This window comes from Heterodontus francisci, chromosome 36 (genome assembly GCF_036365525.1).
Source record: "Heterodontus francisci isolate sHetFra1 chromosome 36, sHetFra1.hap1, whole genome shotgun sequence".
Classification (NCBI taxonomy): Eukaryota; Metazoa; Chordata; class Chondrichthyes; order Heterodontiformes; family Heterodontidae; genus Heterodontus; species Heterodontus francisci.
The window spans coordinates 41249250-41268271 of NC_090406.1; the positions used below are offsets into that span (position 1 = coordinate 41249250).

At 42.2% G+C, this 19022-nt stretch overlaps 1 protein-coding gene across 1 annotated transcript in view; it reads right to left on the bottom strand.

Annotated features, from left to right (window-relative positions):
- uhrf1 (ubiquitin-like with PHD and ring finger domains 1) overlaps positions 1-19022 on the bottom strand; it is a 39218-nt gene that overhangs the window by 11670 nt on the left and 8526 nt on the right. Inside the window, exons 3-10 of the mRNA XM_068016567.1 lie at positions 17292-17476; positions 15347-15562; positions 14392-14501; positions 13670-13856; positions 11439-11562; positions 10772-10879; positions 6501-6605; positions 500-606 (exon numbers count right to left, since the gene is read on the bottom strand). Coding sequence (XP_067872668.1) covers positions 500-606; positions 6501-6605; positions 10772-10879; positions 11439-11562; positions 13670-13856; positions 14392-14501; positions 15347-15562; positions 17292-17476 — 1142 coding nt within the window. The remainder of the gene's footprint in view (positions 1-499; positions 607-6500; positions 6606-10771; positions 10880-11438; positions 11563-13669; positions 13857-14391; positions 14502-15346; positions 15563-17291; positions 17477-19022) is intronic.

Here is a 19022-nt window from a genome sequence, read left to right on the forward strand (position 1 = left end):
AAAATGTGCAATTTAAAAATATATGTTCAGTATGCACAAATTAATTGGAAAAAGAGCTTACATTTTTGATGGGAATATCAGTGACATACTTGGGAGTGAAGATGAGGGCATGAACTAAACTAAATTGTATATTTAAAAAAAAAGCAAAAGGCTTCAATACAAGAAACTCACATTTGGGTTTGCAAACATTTCACTTGAATATAAAACAAACTATTCGCTCCAGTAAGATGAGCACAGGTCTCTGAATCAACACCCATACGTAGAGGATGTAAACCGGATTAACTTTTTAACCAATTCATCAGAAGTCGAGAAAAATCCAGAACCCATTTTTATCAATAATCTCCAGCTCCATAAATGCACAAACACAGCACATACACCAAAAACTCAGTACTGTTCAGATTTCTCTTTATTAAGCAATGGCAAAATTAAAACCATTCTTGAAGTAAAAATCATTTTTACCTTTCATTTTCTTGAATTAGTGACAAAAAAAAGGGCCAACCTGTTCATGTTGGTCAGCTTCTGATCACATGATTGTTCTGCTGTACGTTTGTTCCCGGACAGGTCTCGACCACCACTTCCTGTATAGGTGAAGTCACCACCATGATCCTGGACAAGGAAGGGTTCAACAGTCATCTCCACCTTTTCAGCAGAGTTCTCAATTGTTCTTTAAAAGTATTTTCCATAGTTTTAGCAGATTCCAAGGAGTGATGTCAAAACTTATGACCAAAAGTCACTTTGTGATCAGCACCCAAACAAGGCCTGGATATCTACTACCCGCAATTAAAGTCTCCTCTCGCCACTCCCCAGCTCCCAAATGAAAGGCAATTTCACTGAGATTTATGCCAATTATACCTTTTTATTATTGGGTTACACTTAACTCCTACACATATAGTAATAAAGAAGCTTTCATAATTTTGCATCCATAATGTACTGTGGTCTGACAATCATTTTTACATGATACGATTGCTTCGCACAACACATTGTTTTAAGACGAGTTTGTTACTGGATATAAATCAAGGTCAACTAATGCACGTTGTTTTACAGACAAGTTAAATCAGGATGTTGGACTCCGATACCAAAAACTAGAACACTGCAATTAAAAGTCTCAAGTTAGAATCCACACAAAGCTTCAGTAAGAGACAGCCAAAATGTACATGTGGTGTGGATAGGGGATTTAAATGTGTGCCAAAATGTACAGTGGGAGATTTTTCACCCCAAAGCATACTTACTCCATTTCTTTCCTTATCTTGCCATTTAATGTTTAGAACAAGGTTGTCCAACATACATCCCGCCGAAGGTTTCCATCTGGCCTGCCAAACTGCCTGTGGCTCGGTTCTGATAGACGGATCCCCTGTATGTCAGAGGGGTAAGTGGGACCTGCGAATGACAGGCAGGGGACCCCTGTCTGCCATTGGTCACTCTGTGATAGGTAGAACATGGCGCAGGTGCTCTGGGATTGGCCGCCCCTGGTGCTATTGCGCAATTCAATAAATGTCCTGTATCCTGTGCACTCAGCAGGTTCCTGCCTCCACTCGCCCCAACTTAAATAAAACAGGCATGCCAAGTATCCATTTGTAGGAATGACCACCTCAGGTGGGTGGGGAGAGGGGGAGGAGGGAGAGGTACACAGAGAGAGCGCGCGGGGGGGCGAGGTACAGAGAGCGCGTGCGGGGGGCGAGGTACACAGAGAGCGCGCGGTGGGGGGGGGGGGGTGAAGGTACAGAGAGAGAGCGCGGTGTGGGTGGAGGGGGGGAAGAAAAAGAGGTACACAGAGAGCGCGCAGGGGGAGCGGTACACAGAGAGAGATTCATACATCGAGAGAGCCAGGGGAGAGGGGGAAGAGAGACCAAGATCTCTTCTGTCGATGGACATCTATCCAAAAATACTCCGCATTGCTACATCAAGCGTGCGGGCAAAGATTGACTACTCGTGCAAGCAAAAACATAGTGGGGTACCGCAGGGATCAGTGCTTGGGTCCCGGCTATTCACAATATATATTAATGACTTGGGTGAGGGAACTAAATGTAACATTTCCAAGTTTGCAGACGACACAAAGCTGGGGGGCTGCGAGGAGGATGCAAAGAGGCTCCAATGTGATTTGGACAAATTGGGTGAGTGGGCAAATGCATGGCAGGTGCAGTATAATGTGGATAAATGTGAGGTTGTCCACTTTGGTTGTAAAAACAGAAAGGCAGATTATCTGAATGGTGATAGATTGGGAAAGGGGAAGGTGCAACAAGAACTGGGTGTCCTTGTACACCTGTCACTGAAAGCAAGCATTCAGGTGCAGCAAGCAGTTAGGAAAGCGAATGGTATGTTGGCCTTCATTGCAAGAGGATTTGAGTATAGGAGCAAGGATGTCTTAAAGCAGTTATACACAGGGCCTTGGTGAGACCACATCTGGAGTATTGTGTGCAGTTTTGGTCTCCTTATCGGAGGAAGGATGTTCTTGACATGGAAGGAGTGCAAAGACGATTGACTAGGCTGATTCCTGGGATAGCAGGATTGACGTATGAGGAGAGATTGGGTCGACTAGGCCTATATTCACCAGAGTTTAGAAGAATGAGAGGGGATCTCAAAGAAACCTATAAAATTCTAACAGGACTAGACAGGCTAGATGCAGGGAGGATGTTCCCGATGGCTGGGGAGTCCAGAACCAGGGGTCACAGTCTCAGGATACGGGGTATGCCATTCAGAAGCAAGACGAGGAGAAATTTCTTCGCTCAGAGGGTGGTGAACCTGTGGAATTCTCTAGCGCAGAAGGCAGTGGAGGCCTAGTCATTAAATATATTCAAGAAGGAGATAGATATCTTAATGCCAAAGGGATCAAGGGATATGGGGAGAAAGCGGGAACAGGTTACTGAATTAGACGATCAGCCATGACCTTTTTTGAATGGCGGAGCAGGCCTGAAGGGCCAAATGGCCTACTCCTGCTCCTATTTTCTATGTTTTTTTTCTATGTTAATAGTGGAGATAACTGAGGCTTTGGCCTCAATCTTCCTGAGACTGACAGAGGAATGGAGAATCGCAAATTTCACACCCTGTTCAAAGAAGGGAGAGGGATAAAACTGGCAACTACAGGACAATCAGCCCAAAGTTGGTGGTGGGGAAACTTTGAGAAAATGGTGAGACAAAATCAATGATCACTTAGAAAAATATGTGTTAATAAGTGACGGCCTGCATAAATGTGTTAAAGGCAAATTGTGTTTGACTAGCTTGATTGAGCTCTTTGTTAAAGTAACAGAGGACTTGATGAAGGTTTTTGTTGTATATATGACTGTCAAAAGGCATTTGATAATGTACTCATTACCAAAATTGAAGCGCATTGGACTAAAGGGGCAATGGCTGCACGTATACGATATTAGCCAAGCAACAGAAAGCAGAGTAGATGTGAGCGGTTGTTTTTCAGACCGGAGGGCAGTGCAGTGGTGTGCCCCAGCGGTCAGTATTGTAACCATTGCTCCTTTTGATATATATTGATGTGCAGGACTTGGATATGTAGGGCATAATTTCAAAGTTTGCAGATGACGCAAAACTGGGAATGTAGTTAAGTGGGGACAATAGTAGGAGATATATAGACAGACTGGTGAAATGGGCACACACAGCAGATGCAATCTAATGCAGAGAAGGGTGAAGTGATTAATTTTGGTAGGAATATTGGAGAGAGACAATAGAAACCAAAGGGGTACAATTTTAAAGAGGGTACATGCATACAGGTCATTGAAGGTGGCAGGATAAGTTGAGAAGGCTGTTAAAAAGGTATATGGGATCTGTGGCTTTATAAATAGAGACAGAACAAGGAAGCTATGCCAAACATTTATCAGGAAAAAAAAATCATGAAGTTCCAGCTGGAGTATTCTGGCCAATTCTGAGCACCACACGCTAGGATGGCTGTCAAAGGTTTAGAGAGGGCACAGATTGACTAGAATGGTAAAAGGGATGAAAGACTTCTTGTATTAAAGAGACTAGAGAAGCTAAGGTTGCTCTCCTCAGAGCAAAGAGGTTATGAGGAGATTTGATAGAGGTGTTCCAAATCATTAATGTTTTAACAGAATAATGAAGGAGAAACTGGTTTCCAGTGGCAGGAGAGTTGGCAACCAGAGGACATGTACCCATTAAAGTGAAGGGTAGGACCAACAAGTCCAGGGAACCCTGGATGTCAAGGGATATACAGGATTGGATCAGTAAAAACAAAAAGAGGCTTATGGCAGATTCAGAGTGCTGAAAACAGTGGAGGCACTAGGAGTATAGAAAGTGTAGGGGGTACTTAAAAAAGTAATTAGGAGAGTGAAGAGGGTCATGAAAAACACTGACAGGCAAGAGAAAGGAAAATCCTACGGCATTTTATAAGTATATTAAGAGCAAGAGGATAACCAGGGAAAGGGTACAGTCCATTAGGGACCAAAGTGGCAATCTGTGCGTGGAGCGGGAGGACGTAGGCGAGGTTTTAAATGATTACTTTTCATCTGTGTTCGCTATGGAGAAGGACAATGTAGGTGTAGAGATCAGGGAGGGGGATTGTGATGTACTTGAACATATCAGCATTGAAAGGGAGGAAGTATTAGCTGTTTCAGCAGGCTTAAAAGTGGATAAATCCCCAGGCCGAGATGAGATATGTCCCAGGCTGTTATGTGAGCCAAGATAGCAGATTGCAGGGCCTCTGACACAAATTTTCAAAACCTCTCTGGCCACAGGAGAGGTACCAAAGGATTGGAGGACAGCGAATGTGGTACCATTATTCAAGAAGGGTAGCAGGGATAAACCAGGTAATTACAGGCTGGTGAGTCTAGCATCAGTGGTAGGGAAAATATTGGAAAAAATTCTGAGGAACAGGATTAGTCTCCACTTGGAGAGGCAGGGATTAATCAAGGATAGTCAGCATGGCTTTGTCAGGGGGAGATCGTGTCTGACTAGACTGAATTTTTTGAGGCGGTGACGAAATGTGTAGACATGGGTAAAGCAGTTGATATAGTCTACATGGACTTCAGTAAGGCTTTTGATAAGGTCCCGCATGGGAGATTGGTTAAGGAGGTAAGAGCCCATGGGATCCAGGACAATTTGGCAAATTGGATCCAAAATTGACTTAGTGGCAGGAGACAGAGGGTAATGGTCGAGTGGAAGCCTGTGACCAGTGGTGTACCGCAGGGATCGGTGCTGGGACCCTTGCTCTTTGTAGTGTACATTAATGATTTAGACATGAATATAGGAGGTATGATCAATAACTTCACAGATGACACAAAAATTGGTGGTGTCGTAAGTAGTGAGGAGGAAAGCATTAGATTACAAGATGATATAGATGGGCTGGTAAGATGGGTGGAGCTGTGGCAAATGGAATTTAATCCTGAGAAGTGCGAGGTGATGCATTTTGGGAGGACTAACAAGGCAAGGGAATATACAATGGATGGTAGGACCCTTGGAAGTACAGAGGGTCAGAGGGACCTTGGTGTACTTGTCCATAGATCACTGAAGGCAGCAGCATGGGTAGATAAGGTGGTTAGGAAAGCATATGGAATACTTGCCTTTATTAGCCGAGGCATAGAATTTAACAGCAGGGAGGTTATGATGATGGAGCTGTATAAAACACTAGTTAGGCCACAGCTGGAGTACTGTGTACAGCTCTGGGCACCGCACTATATGAAGAATGTGTTTGTACTGGAGAGGGTGCAGAGGAGATTTACCAGGATGTTGCGTGGGCTGGAGCATTTCAGCTATGAAGAGAGACTGAAAAGGCTGGGGTTGTTTTCCTTAGAGCAGAGAAGGCTGAGGGGAGATATGACTGAGGTATACAAAATTATGAGGGGCATTGATACGGTAGATAGGGAGAAACTTTTTCCCTTAGCGGAGGTGTCAAGAACCAGGGGGCATAGATTTAAGGTAAGGGGCAGGAGGTTTAGAGGGGATTTGAGGAAAAATTTTTTCACCCAGAGGGTGGTTGGAATCTGCAACGCACTGCCTGAAGAATGGTAGAGGCAGGAACCCTCACATTTAAGAAATATTTAGATGAGCACTTGAAACGCCATAGCGTACAAGGCTATGGGCCAAGTGCTGGAAAATGGGTTTACAATAGTTAGGTATTTGATAGCCGGCACAGACACGATGGGCCGAAGGGCCTGTTTCTGTGCTGTATAACTCTATGACACAGAATTACTGTAATTGGCAAAAGTACCAATGGTGACATGAGGAAAAAGAAACTACACAGGGTTATAATGATTTGGAATGCATTGTCTGAAAGGATGGTGGAATCAAATTACAATAACTTTCAAACAGGAATTGGATAAATATTTGAAGGGGAAAAATTTGCAGTGATATGGGGAAAACAGCAGGGGAATGGGACTAATTGGATTGCTGTTTCAAAGAGCCAGGAGAGGCACAATAGGCCAAACAGCCTTGTGTCATTATCCTAGGAGTCTATTTTGCCACAGTAACAGCATTTAAAGAGCACAATTTAAAAATAAATGGATTCACAACTCCAGCCTTAGATGTTAATTTGTCCTACTCACCACATCATCTTCATAGCCTCCTGCAAGCACAAGGGAATACGCTCCATCATTGCTTCGACCATGAATTCCTGCCACGTGTGGTCTGTGAACTCCTGATTCACTCACCTTCAAACAGAGGAATCAAGTAAAACAGTTCGTAATGCAAAATTTCCATAGCACAGCAGACGCTGGGACTAAGATTCTCAGATACAAAAGTAAACTTATCCAATTTCCTGCCCCATAATTACCCAATATAATACAGCAACCCCAGCCAAGAGGGCAGGCTAGAGATCTGTTTCCAGGCTCTACCAATAGCATTCAGAAGCACACATGATGGCTAATCTCTGCTTTAAAGTACTATTAAAACAGATTCTTCACACACTATGCCACCCTAAGTTCTAGTTTGAATACACTTCTCTGCAATACAACAATATTAGGATTAGAGGATATTACTAAACCAACTAGATGAAGCATTCTCTTCAATAACGAGGCAGAGTACCATTAAATGTGAGTTTGGATCTGAGTCAGATTATACATCAGTCTAATTGGTCTTCATTTCTTATGTACAATGCAGAGAAATCCATGCCTCATCTACACTAAGGGCAGTGGTATGGCTTTACCAGCTGCACAACTCAAAATGTCTTGCAGCATGTACCAGTAAGGCAGTGTAATACAAAGGCACTAAAGATGGTCTCACCATCAGTGCTACAGTGAGCTGCAGCACTACCTGAGTATACAATACCAATTTTTTAAGAACTTAGGTATCTATGAAGCCGCTTTTAATGAATACAGCAAACAGACCACAAGGCATTTCAGCTACCTTTATCTTTATGGTCACATTGAGGTCAATGCACAAAGGTACGCACTATTCACAGTGTAATGGTAGGCTTTATGATGACTAGGTCAGAACCAAGCCCCAAACTCACTCCCAGTATTCATAGACTTCTAGAGGTTGCTGATAAGCAATAAGGAGCTTAAACTTCAATTGATTTCCCCTCTCTAATCAGGCAGCTCCTGATCTATAGGGATCAAGTGTCACTGGATCAACTTAGGCATCAGGGGAACCTAAAAATACCTTTTTATGAAATGCGCGGATTTAAAAGCCTTAACATTTACCCCCCTCGCATACTAGTAATACAAGATCTGGTAACAAAAGCTTGCTAATGATCTCTCCACAGCAATGTGTTTGACTCTTAAATGCCCTCTGAAATGGCCCAGCAAGCCAGTTTATCAAACCGCCACCGAGTTAATAAGGAATGAAAGCGGACCGACCACCCAGCATCGACCTAGGCACCGCAAACAACAAACCCAACCCTGTCGACCTGCAAAGTCCTCCTTACTAACATCTGGGGGCTTGTGCCAAAGTTGGGAGGGCTGTCCCACAGACTAGATAAGCAGTAGCCTGACATAATCATACTCACGGAATCATACCTTACAATGTCCCAGACACCGCCATCACCATTCCTGGGTATGTCCTGTCCCATCGGCACGACCGACCCAGCAGAGATGGCAGCAGTGGTATAGTCGGGAGGGAGTTGCCCTGGGAGTCCTCAACATCGACTCCCGACCCTATGAAATCTCATGGCATCAGGTCAAACATGGGCAAGGAAACCTCCTTCTGATTACCATCCACCCACCACACCCTCCTCAGCTGATGAATCAATACGCCTCCATGCTGAACACCATTTGGAAGAAGCACTGAGGGTGACAAGGACGCATAATTTACTCTGGGTGAGGGACTTCAATGTCGATCACCAAGAGTGGCTCGGTAGCACCATTACTGACCGAGCTGGCCGATTCCTAAAGGACATAGCTGCTAGACTGGGTGTGCGGCAGGTGGTGTGGAAACCAAAAAGGGGGAAAAACATACTTGACCTCATCCTCACCAAACTGCCTGTCGCAGATGCATCTGTCCATGACAGTATTGGTAGGAGTGACCACTGCACAGTCCTTGTGGAGACAAAGTCCTATCTTCACATTGAGGATCTCTCCATCGTGTTGTGTGGCACAACTACCCATGCTAAACGGGATAGATTTCGGACAGTTCTAGCAACGCAAAACTGGGCATTCATGAGGCGCTGTGGGCGGTAACCTCATGACCCAGCATATCCCCACTTTACCATTACTATCAAGCCAGGGATCAACCCTGGTTCAATGAAGAGTGTAGGAGTGTATGCAGGAGCAGCACCAGGCATACCTCAAAATGAGGCGTCAACTTGGTGAAGCTACAACCCAGGACTACTTGCGTAACAAACAGCATAAGCAGCATGCAATAGACAGAGCCAAGCGATCCCACAACCAACGAATCAGATCAAAGCTCTCCAGTTTTGCCACATCCATTCGTGAATGGCGGTGGACAATTAAACAACTAACTGGAGGAAGTGGCTCCACAAATATTCCCATTCTCGATGATGGGGGAGCCCAGCACATCAGTGAAAAAGATAAGGCTGAAGCATTTGCAACAATTTTCAGCCAGAAATGCCAAGTGAATGATCCATCTTGCCCTCATCCTGATGTCCCCAGCATCACAGATGCCAGTCTTCAGCCAATTCGATTCACTCCATGTGATATCAAGAAACGACTGAAGGCACTGGATACTGTAAAGGCTATGGGACCCGACAACATTCCGGCAATAGTACTTGCTCCAGAACTTGCCGTACCCATAGCCAAGCTGTTCCAGTAGAGCTACAATGCTGGCATCTACCCAGCAATGAGGAGAATTGTCCAGGTATGTCCTGTACACAAAAAGGACAAATCCAACCCAGTCAATTATCACCCCATTAGTCCACTATCGATATCAGTAAAGTAATGGAAGGTGTTGTCGACAGTGCTATCAAGCGGGACTTGCTTAGAAATAATCTGCTCACTAACACACAGTTTGGGTTCCACCAGAGTCACTCAGCTCCTGACCTCATTACAGCTTGGTCCAAACATGGACAGAACAGCTGAACTCAAGAGGTGAGGTGAGAGTGACTGCTCTTGACATCGAGGCAGCATTTGACCAAGTATGGCATCAAGGAGCCCTAGCAAAACTGGAGTCAATGGAAATCGGGGAAAAACTCTCCGCTGTTGGAGTCATACCTAGCACAAAGGAAGATGGTTGTGGTTGTTGGAGGTCCATCATCTCAACTCCAGGACATCACTGCAAGAGTTCTTCCAGGTAGGGTCCTAGGCCCAACCATCTTCAGCTGCTTCATCAATGACCTTCCTTCAGTAATAAGGTCAGAAATGGGGATGTTTGCTGATGATTGCACAATGTTCAGCAGCATTCACGACTCCTCAGATACCAAAGCTGTCCATGTAGAAATGCAGCAAGACCTGGACAATATCCAGGCTTGGGCTGATAAGTGGCAAGTAACATTTGTGCCACACAAGTGCCAGGCAATGACTATCAAAAGAGAATCTAACCATCTCCCCATGACATTCAATGGCATTACGATCGTTGAATCCCCCACTATCAACATTCTGGGGGTTACCACTGACCAGAAACTGAACTGGAGTAGTCATATAAATACTGTGGCTACAAGATCAGGTCAAAGGCTCGTAATCCTGTGGTAAGTAACTTGAGCTCCTGACTCGCGAAAGCCTGTCCACCATCTACAAGACACAAGTCAGGAGTGTGATGGTATACTCTCCACTTGCCTGACAGGTGCAGCTCTAACAACACTCAAGAAGCTCGACACCATCAAAGACAAAGCAGCCCGCTTGACTGTCACCCCATCCACCAACATTCACTCCCTCCACCAATGCACAGTGGCAGCAGTGTGTACCATCTCCAGGATTCACTGCAGCAAAGCACCATGGCTCCTTAGACAGCACCTTCCAAACCCATAACCTCTACCACCTCGAAGGACAAGGGCAGAAGATGCATGGGAACACCACCTCCTGCAAGTTCCCCTCCAAGCCACACACCACCCAGACTTGGAACTATATCACCATTCCTTCGCTGGCGCTGGGTCAAAATCCTGGAACTCCCTTCCTAACAGCACTGTGGGTGTACCTACCCCACATGGACTGCAGCGGTTCAAGAAGGCGTCTCACCACCACCTTCTCAAAGGCAATTAGGGATGGGCAATAAATGCTGTTCTGGCCAGTGGCACCCACATCCCGTGAACGAATAAAAAAAACTGCTGCTCAACAAGTGGAATGCATTAACTTTACTTTTTTTCAATTAAATAAAGGGATAAAAATGTAGTTCCAGTAATGTGAAATACATTGATTGAAATATGTTTCAATACAATAGTTCAAGCCCATTTCATCTAACCAGAACTGTAAATAGAAAGCAAACATACCTGGACCCTGAATTTCCACTGAGTGCCCACAGGAACACCAGGGATAGGCCCATAGTGGTTAGAGGGGACAATTGTGCATTCTTTTGTTCGACCTACACAGGCCATACCCTGGAATAAACCATATAAAAATTAATATAAACAACTGAAGGCATTCAACGTGTCTTAATGTAAAAAAGGGCTACAAGGGCATAAAAAAGTTCTGACCATAGATTTACTTTTGCATGCAGTATACAGTTGAGGGGATTCAGAGACATTATGAAACACGATAATTGGAATCAAGGTAAAATCAAACAGGATTGTACTTAATAAACATGTCTTTGTGTACCACTATCAAGCTATCACATCGCCGCCTAGTTTTAAGTTTTGCTATGGAAGCCAAGTTGGAGTGTAGCATTGTCAACTTCACAGTATTTTAAGAATGCCACTGCCTACAGAAATTCACAGTATCAGTAAAGAAAAAGAATTGTGTTATTCGAAGTAAATTTATCCAGTAAACTACGGCAGCAAAATCTCACTTAGTGCTTTAAACATCAGATTTAGTTGCAGAAATATCTTGGAATGGTTTACCTACCTTCCATTTCTGCCCTCATTTAAACTGCATTCAACATCTGAAATATAGTCACCTTAAACTCCTGGCCCCATCATACCTGACTTGCAATTTACTCACCTTGCCCCAATCTCTCTGGCAGGCAGAGTTAGCAGAAGCCATCTTAGCCTTCTTTTTGCTCTCTTTCAGCTTCTCACCAGCTAGCACCACTTCATTAGCATCATTTTTACATAGAGGACAATACCTGTGAACAGACCCCACAACACACATTGAGTTGACTAACAAGGTTAATTACAATCTGCAAAAGCTTTACAAACATGACAAAAGAGACAAATTAGTCTTCACTGGGGGCAGTGGAAAAAAGATGCAAATTATTAAAAACTCAGCAGTCAAACTCAAATACTTTCTTCTACAGTGCTCCAGAATGCTATTCAATAGCATGCTTTCCACCTTGATTAGACTTTGAATTCTTGCAAGGATGCCACAATATGGGGTTTATCTACCTGCATAGCTGGTAGATTTAAAAAGGGACACCGACCGCCTTTCAGGAGGATAGAAATACATTATATTGAACATGTATTTTTTCTACTCAAACAGAAGAAACTTGACAAAAGCCAAAATAGAATAAATTAGAGCAACAGAGGTTTCTTCATCAAATTGATGAAGACTGCAGAATGGATTTATAGCTTTATTACTGAACAATGCCCTAAATTTCTTTAATGTTCAGTCACAGATGTAAATTTTTAAAAGCAGAGTTCTTTAACTTCCAAGTTATTCTCTGGGTCTTAACAGAAGCTTTGCTCGAGTTGGGCGGAAGGGGGACGGGGGGGGGGGGACGGTGGATGTGGGAAGCAAATTATCCAATAAATACATCTCAAGTCAGAATTGCATCTAATTGCAGGCCTTTGCAGAAAATTACCTTCCTGCCCAAATGCAAGACATGATTTTAGTTATGTTCAGCAAGCAATTTATTCATTGATTACTTGAAGTGTGATCTGAGGTTGTTTAATATAAACATATATACATGGATAAAATCTAAAATAGAGAACTGTGACAAAAACCACCAGTTCTGCAACTGCCTTTGATGCGATGCAGTGGAAACTTCCATGTTTATTTTGTGTGGTAAATACCCACAAAGTCAGTAATAATTGTACATATGCTATTCTTTGAAAGTCACAAAGTGATGCTATTTTCTGGCTAACATGCTTCCCCCTTGCCTGGAGAATGCCCACAGACCAGAACGACGAAGCTAGGAGAAAAAAAAATGATAGCTAACATTTACATCTCTACTCTGATACTGCCTATTCTGTAGGTACTGGCGAAAGATACATTAATTGGTCTCAGTGCTGCCTTGTTTACCTTAGTGCCAACATTGAACAGTAAATGTACTATAGCATAACAATCCAAATATTGTTAGTAGATATGGTAACATAGTGGTTGTGTTGCTGGACTAATAATCCAGAGACACGAGTTCAAATCCTACCACAGCAGCTGGGAATTTAAAATCATTAATTAAATAAATCCGGAATAAAAAGCTAGTAACAGTAATGGTGACCATGAAACTACCATATAAAATTCGTCTGGTTCACTAATATCCTTTAGGGAAAGGAACCTGCCATCCTTACCCTGTCCAGCATATATGTGACGTCAGAGCCAGTGGCGTGGTTGACTCTTAACTGCCCTCTGAAATTGCCTAGCAAGCCACTCAGTTGTGCCAAACTGCTTGCCACATGGACTGAAGCAGTTCAAGAAGGCAGTTTGTCACCACCTTCTCGAGAGCAATAAATGCTGACCTTGCCAGTGATGTCCACCTCCGAAGAATGAATAAAATAGATCCATGCATAATTTTCACAAGTCCTCTTTGGAGCACCGTTTATGGGACTTTACAATATGCAAAATAGCTACCATATTTATTTACATAACAGTGCCTGCATTCCATGAAGTACTTTGGATCTAGTCTAAGATGCAATAATTCTATGCAGTCAGTAGTAGATAAAATATTACTCCTTAGGTATAGCAAAAATGTCAGTCAAGGGGTGAGAGTTGCTTCTCAATTAATCATTACCCTGCCCACAGGCAGGAAACTAATCTCCTCTTCTTCTGTGCTATAACCATTCTATGGTTCTATAATCAGTTACATACATTCCACAGCATGTGATCAAGGCCAAGGAAAAAAATTATTAGCAATGTTCTCCAGCATATTCTCACTGAGTTGTGTGCCACGAGGAACTGTCAACACAAGGAGCTTTAAAACCTATTATTCAACACACTAAAAAATGTTCATAAGTTTATTAATGTTCTTTTCTTTCACCAACTGAAACCAAAAGGTACAAGAGCGGAGGCCAACATACCAGTCTTCAACCTCTGGTATGCTAGAGAGAGGAGGATTGAGGCAGTAGGTATGATAAGCCATATCACACTCGTCACATAGCAGCTGCTTCTCTGGGTCACCCTTCCCACCACATATGTGACAGGCACACTGCTTGCAGTCCTTGAGGGGGTTATCTTTGCAATGCTTGCATTCAGGTCCATTCTGTCCTACAGACAATAAAAATATAAACACACCAAATTGCTATCTAATACACAGTTTAGAGATTCAACACTACTTTAAAATTTACTAGGGAAGCAAACAAGAACAGTACGGCAAAATGAAACAGCGCTGTTAATTTTTCCCTCCTCTTGACCTTCTGGAGTGTCCCAACTAAGCCAACATGTTTCAAGTTCAAACTGTACTCCCTTGTGAGGCAAAGCAGCTAGCCTACACTTGGCAATTTCACATTGAGGTAGGCAACTCACTGTACAATAGTAGACATAAACCAGGATCCCAACAAACTGATACAGCTCAGTTCAGAAAGCTACTATATTATATAGTTGTTTGGAATAACAAGGGTATCTAGTCCCAATACAGAAAGCACACATTCTTATATTCAGTTCCAGGACACAGGGAACTTATAAATGACAAACCACCAATGTAAATGGAATAGTGTAGGTCAGATGATCGGCGCAACATCGAGGGCCGAAGGGCCTGTACTGCGCTGTAATATTCTAATTCTAATCTTCTCAAGAACCTTACTTTTCAAGGGACTTTCAGATCCATTGATTCCAACACTTCCCGGCTCCTCAATCTTGTAGACTTCATCCACCAGTGAGATTCTGCAATCGTTCAAAGAATCACCAGCATCCCTATGAAAAAAAAAAGGAAAATGATTAACAAAAATGCATTAGATTACATCAAAGGGCAAGAAGTCTGACCACCACCTGCTATCACCTGGATTCCAGCATACACCCATGGGATACACGGATGGGAGAAATTAAACATCTAAATTACAACTCCACAAGAGTTTTTCTGCCATGTTATTGTGAATTATCAGCATTCCAAAGTTTTTTAGTCAACATTAACAAATGTCCAATGATGTTCCTCATGGCACATCAAAGGACACATTGTTTTATAACAATAAGGGTATGATGTGCACACTATGGGCAAAACCAAACAGGCTACAGATTTGTAAGTATGTGCACGTTATTGAAATATATTGCTGTATTTAAAGTACATAAAAACATAAACATACTTGGCATTGAGATTAGGCTATGGCACATACCCTTCATCAGGCTTCCCAATTCCTCTTTCATGAAGACCATTCAATAACTGCTGACAGCCTCGTTAGGTGCTATTTTGTTTGCATCAAAAATATGAGCGATTTTTGAAACTCTTTCACAATTGATTATTCAATTGAATGCTGAATGAATGAGAGCGAGGGTATGGCATTTGCAGCAGGAGCCAAAGACAATAGCTTCGGTCTTCTCAATGTTTAACTGTAGATAATGTATCTTAGAGCTCCAGCACATTTTATTTTAAAAGCAAACAGGAAGGTTTATTCAAATCAGACAGACCACTGTGCATTTGAACCAGACAACCCACCTCATCTGAAAAGTCAAAATAATTCACAACTCTTCAGCAGCTTAGTACAATGAGCACTCCTGAAACAAGATAAAAGCTCAAAGCTTACAGAAAACTATTAGCTCCTTACCCCAAAAGAATTTTTGCATAGATCTCTTTGACAGTCCTGGTCTCCCTCTTTCGTAGAATTTCTGCATCATACCAGTATCCTCGCTCTTTAGGTTCATCTGGGTTATAATTCACCATCACCACATGTCCAACATGAAGCTGATGCCACTGCAAGACCACCCTCGCCCGTGGCCGGATGTCTTTCCATCGCAACTGCACAATTCCATTTTCAGGGTAACTTGGCAGATTTAAATGAATAATTTCAGCATTACAATTTTCATATTAAGCTGTATGTATGGCTACGTATAGAGTAGAGCAAAAATATTAGAGAATTTTGTGTCAGTCTTCACTCTTGAAGATGATGCTCAACTGTTATAACTAATAGTATTAACATAGGTATATCTATTGTTTTAGACAGAATTAAGAACCTGAAATTAAATAGAGCAGCCAGGCCAGATGATATCCACCCAAAGGCACACATGATGGGTATTACACCCTTTCCCTTATTTTTAATGGTTCACTGCACTCTGGGACTGTTCACGTAGACTTGGAAGGAGATAAATAAATAGATAAAAATGACCACGGTAACTATAGGCCCATTAGTAATAGGAAGGTTGTCTTAGGAAATCATAAGGGGTGCAATATATGATTACTTGAATAGTGAGGGACATATTAGGGACACGCAATATGGCTTCAAATTAAGAAAAGTAATGTTTTACCTATTTGATTTATATTTTTTTGAAGAAAAACAGTGAATTTAGGAAGCCTAGTAGACTTTAAAAAAAGCTTTTTGATAAGTTACCACACAAGAGGATTCTTTACAGGATTGAAGCCTATGATATAATTGTAATATATTGAGCTGGACTGAGAACTGGCTGGAAGTATACAGTTAAAAAGTAGTTATAGATGGATTTGGATCTGTTTGGGAACCAGTCACCAGTAGTGGCCAGTAGGGATTGGAGTAGGGACTGTTGCTCGACTATTTTTATTAATGATTTAGATGTAGATGTTGGTGGCACGATCTGCAAATTTGCAGATAATACTAAGATCTGTATGAGTGTTAGGACTGTAAAGGATGCTTGAATGGTTCAGGTGGATCTTGATCTGTTGAGGGACTGAGCCCATGACTGACAAATGATTTTTAATTTGAAAAAGGTGCAGCATATGCAAGGCAAATGCTCAACATAAATACACCCTACAGGGAAAGGAAGATCTGGGTGTTCTAGTTTATAAATCTTAAAGTTCATCAACAATGCTACGAAGTGATAGCTAGAGCAAATAGGGTGTTGGGAGTTGGGATGCATGCTAAGACAATTGACAATAAGACAAAACATACTATTTTGGCCTTGTACAAGTCCTTAGTTAGGCCTCCGTTAAAATACTGTGTCCAGTTTGATCTCATCACATGGTGGGTGATCTTAAGGCTTTGGAAAGGTTGCAGAGGAGGTACACTCGTCTAATTCAGAGTTTAAAGTATCTTAATTATCAAGATAGACTAAAAAAATACTTGTAGAGAAGCTTAGACTGTGGGGTGATTTGATCGAGGTGTTTAAGATGAAGTGAACATTGTGTTCAAGTTGGCAGTTTGTTCCAGTTAGATAGGTTGGGAGGACCATGAGTCACAATTTTAAGTTGCATAAAGCCAGATTTAGGTTATATGTCAGGTGGTGCTTCTTTTCCCCAGATAAATACACCCTACCAAAGCATATACCCAAGAGGTCTTCCCACACCCAGTCAAATATCCAAATGGTATTAATCACTCAAGGTCTCATTAATGAAGACAGTTAACAGAGGGCTGCCAATGCCCGTGAAATCACATCCCTACAAGTCACTATCTTCAACAGAAAAGGAAAATCAGAAGCTGAAAGACGGATGTAGAAATTGAAGAACCCCGCCCAAACCCCAGCACTTGTGAAAACAGCAATCGAGATAACTGATATTTCTTATATTAAGTCTATTTAACATACTCTTCATATTTAATGTGATAAATCACATCTTCAGCAGCAATCTTGTTTTCTGCCACTTTGCTTGAATGCGCAGACTCTTCATTGTCGGTAGTTTTTCTTGCACTCTCATCCTGTGTCACATTGACGATGACAGCTTCAAACCAAGCACCCATATGCATGTCTCGAGCATCAATCAATTCATTTATCTAAAAAAAAAGATTCAACATATCGCAAACTGCTTTACGGTCACACATTACTAGTCTTCCCCAGGAGGGAGAAGTTACTCAACCCACGTTACAACACAGACCTCTTTTAAGGCAACAACACAAAAGGAAAAGGTCAAGTTTACCATTACTAAAACAGCCCAACATCTTTTCACTGTAAAAGAGAGTCCCAAATATTCATTACAAGAACAGTTTATTTGCAAAATTATGTCCTCTGAGGTTATCGAGGATTCTGTCCAATATATCAGCAATTCCTTGCCACTAAACATTTTCCACAAGCCAATCATTGAAAAATATTTTGCAGCGCTCACTTACTGCAGGAAATTCCACAGGCTGTGAATCCCAACTTTTCCACTCCCTTAATAATACAAGCATGCTAGAGAGCTGAAGACTAGTAGAATAATTCACATATGACAGTACAATATAGTTTCTGTAATGTTGTATTCATGGCCAAAGTGGAGCTCTGGGTCTAAACAGCAAGATGCACTACTTTCTGGTTTATGTAGAAGTACAAGCTCAGCAGTCCAACATACAAGTGCAACTGTTTCTCCTGACATTCATCCATGCTTCTCCGTCCAACATCTTCATGCTGACATATAGTTCCAACAACATCACACCCAAGTGCACAAACCTAGCAGAGCCCATGCCAATGTGACCCAAAACCTTTGGAAAATATTAGGAATCCTATTGCTTTGTTGGAGGAATACATTTTTATAACCTTTCAACAAATGAAATGGCATGCAAAACAAAACTACATCAAGCAGCAAAAATTAATCAAAATTTTTGTGCTGCTGCAAGCTTCAAGTGCTGACATTTTAAGTGTTGAAATGTATAACCATGCAACTTTTATGCCCGACCACACTTTTTGGGGGGAGGAAAGAGGATGGAGTGGGGAAAAAGAAATGAATGAACTTGTCCACAGTCCATCCTGATAAGCAAAGCCATAAGCATTTATTTTCTGAAGTAGTACTATGCATTGAAGCAATGGTGCATAACACTGTCAGGGATCAGAAGCCTAGGGAGAGGAAAAGTTAAAAAAAAAAAGAGTTGCTGCTCAGCCACCTGCAATGAAGCTAGGTTGCAGGAAATACAAATACTGGCAAAATTTACAAAGTGAAAAACATGATTTTATACTCTTGTTGAATTTTACAAAATACTTTAAAGTGTTGAATGTCAAGTAATACACTGCAGAGGAATCAACAAGTTGAATCATATATGCTGTTCAAATATAGTATATTGGACTAAAGATCTATGAACAGGAATTCAGCAGGTACCCCACAGTGCTGTTAGGGAAGGACTTGCAGGATTTTGATCCAACGATAGTGAACGAACAGCGATTTATTTCCAAGTCAGGATGGTGCGTCGCTGGGAGGAGAACTTACAGATGGCATTCACACACGTCTGCTGCCCTTGTCCTTATAGATGGAACAGGGTTTGGAAGGTGATGTTAAAGGAGCCTTGGTGCGTTGCTGCAGTGCATCCTCTATATGGTACACACTGTTGCCAGTGCATCAGTGGCAGAGGGGGT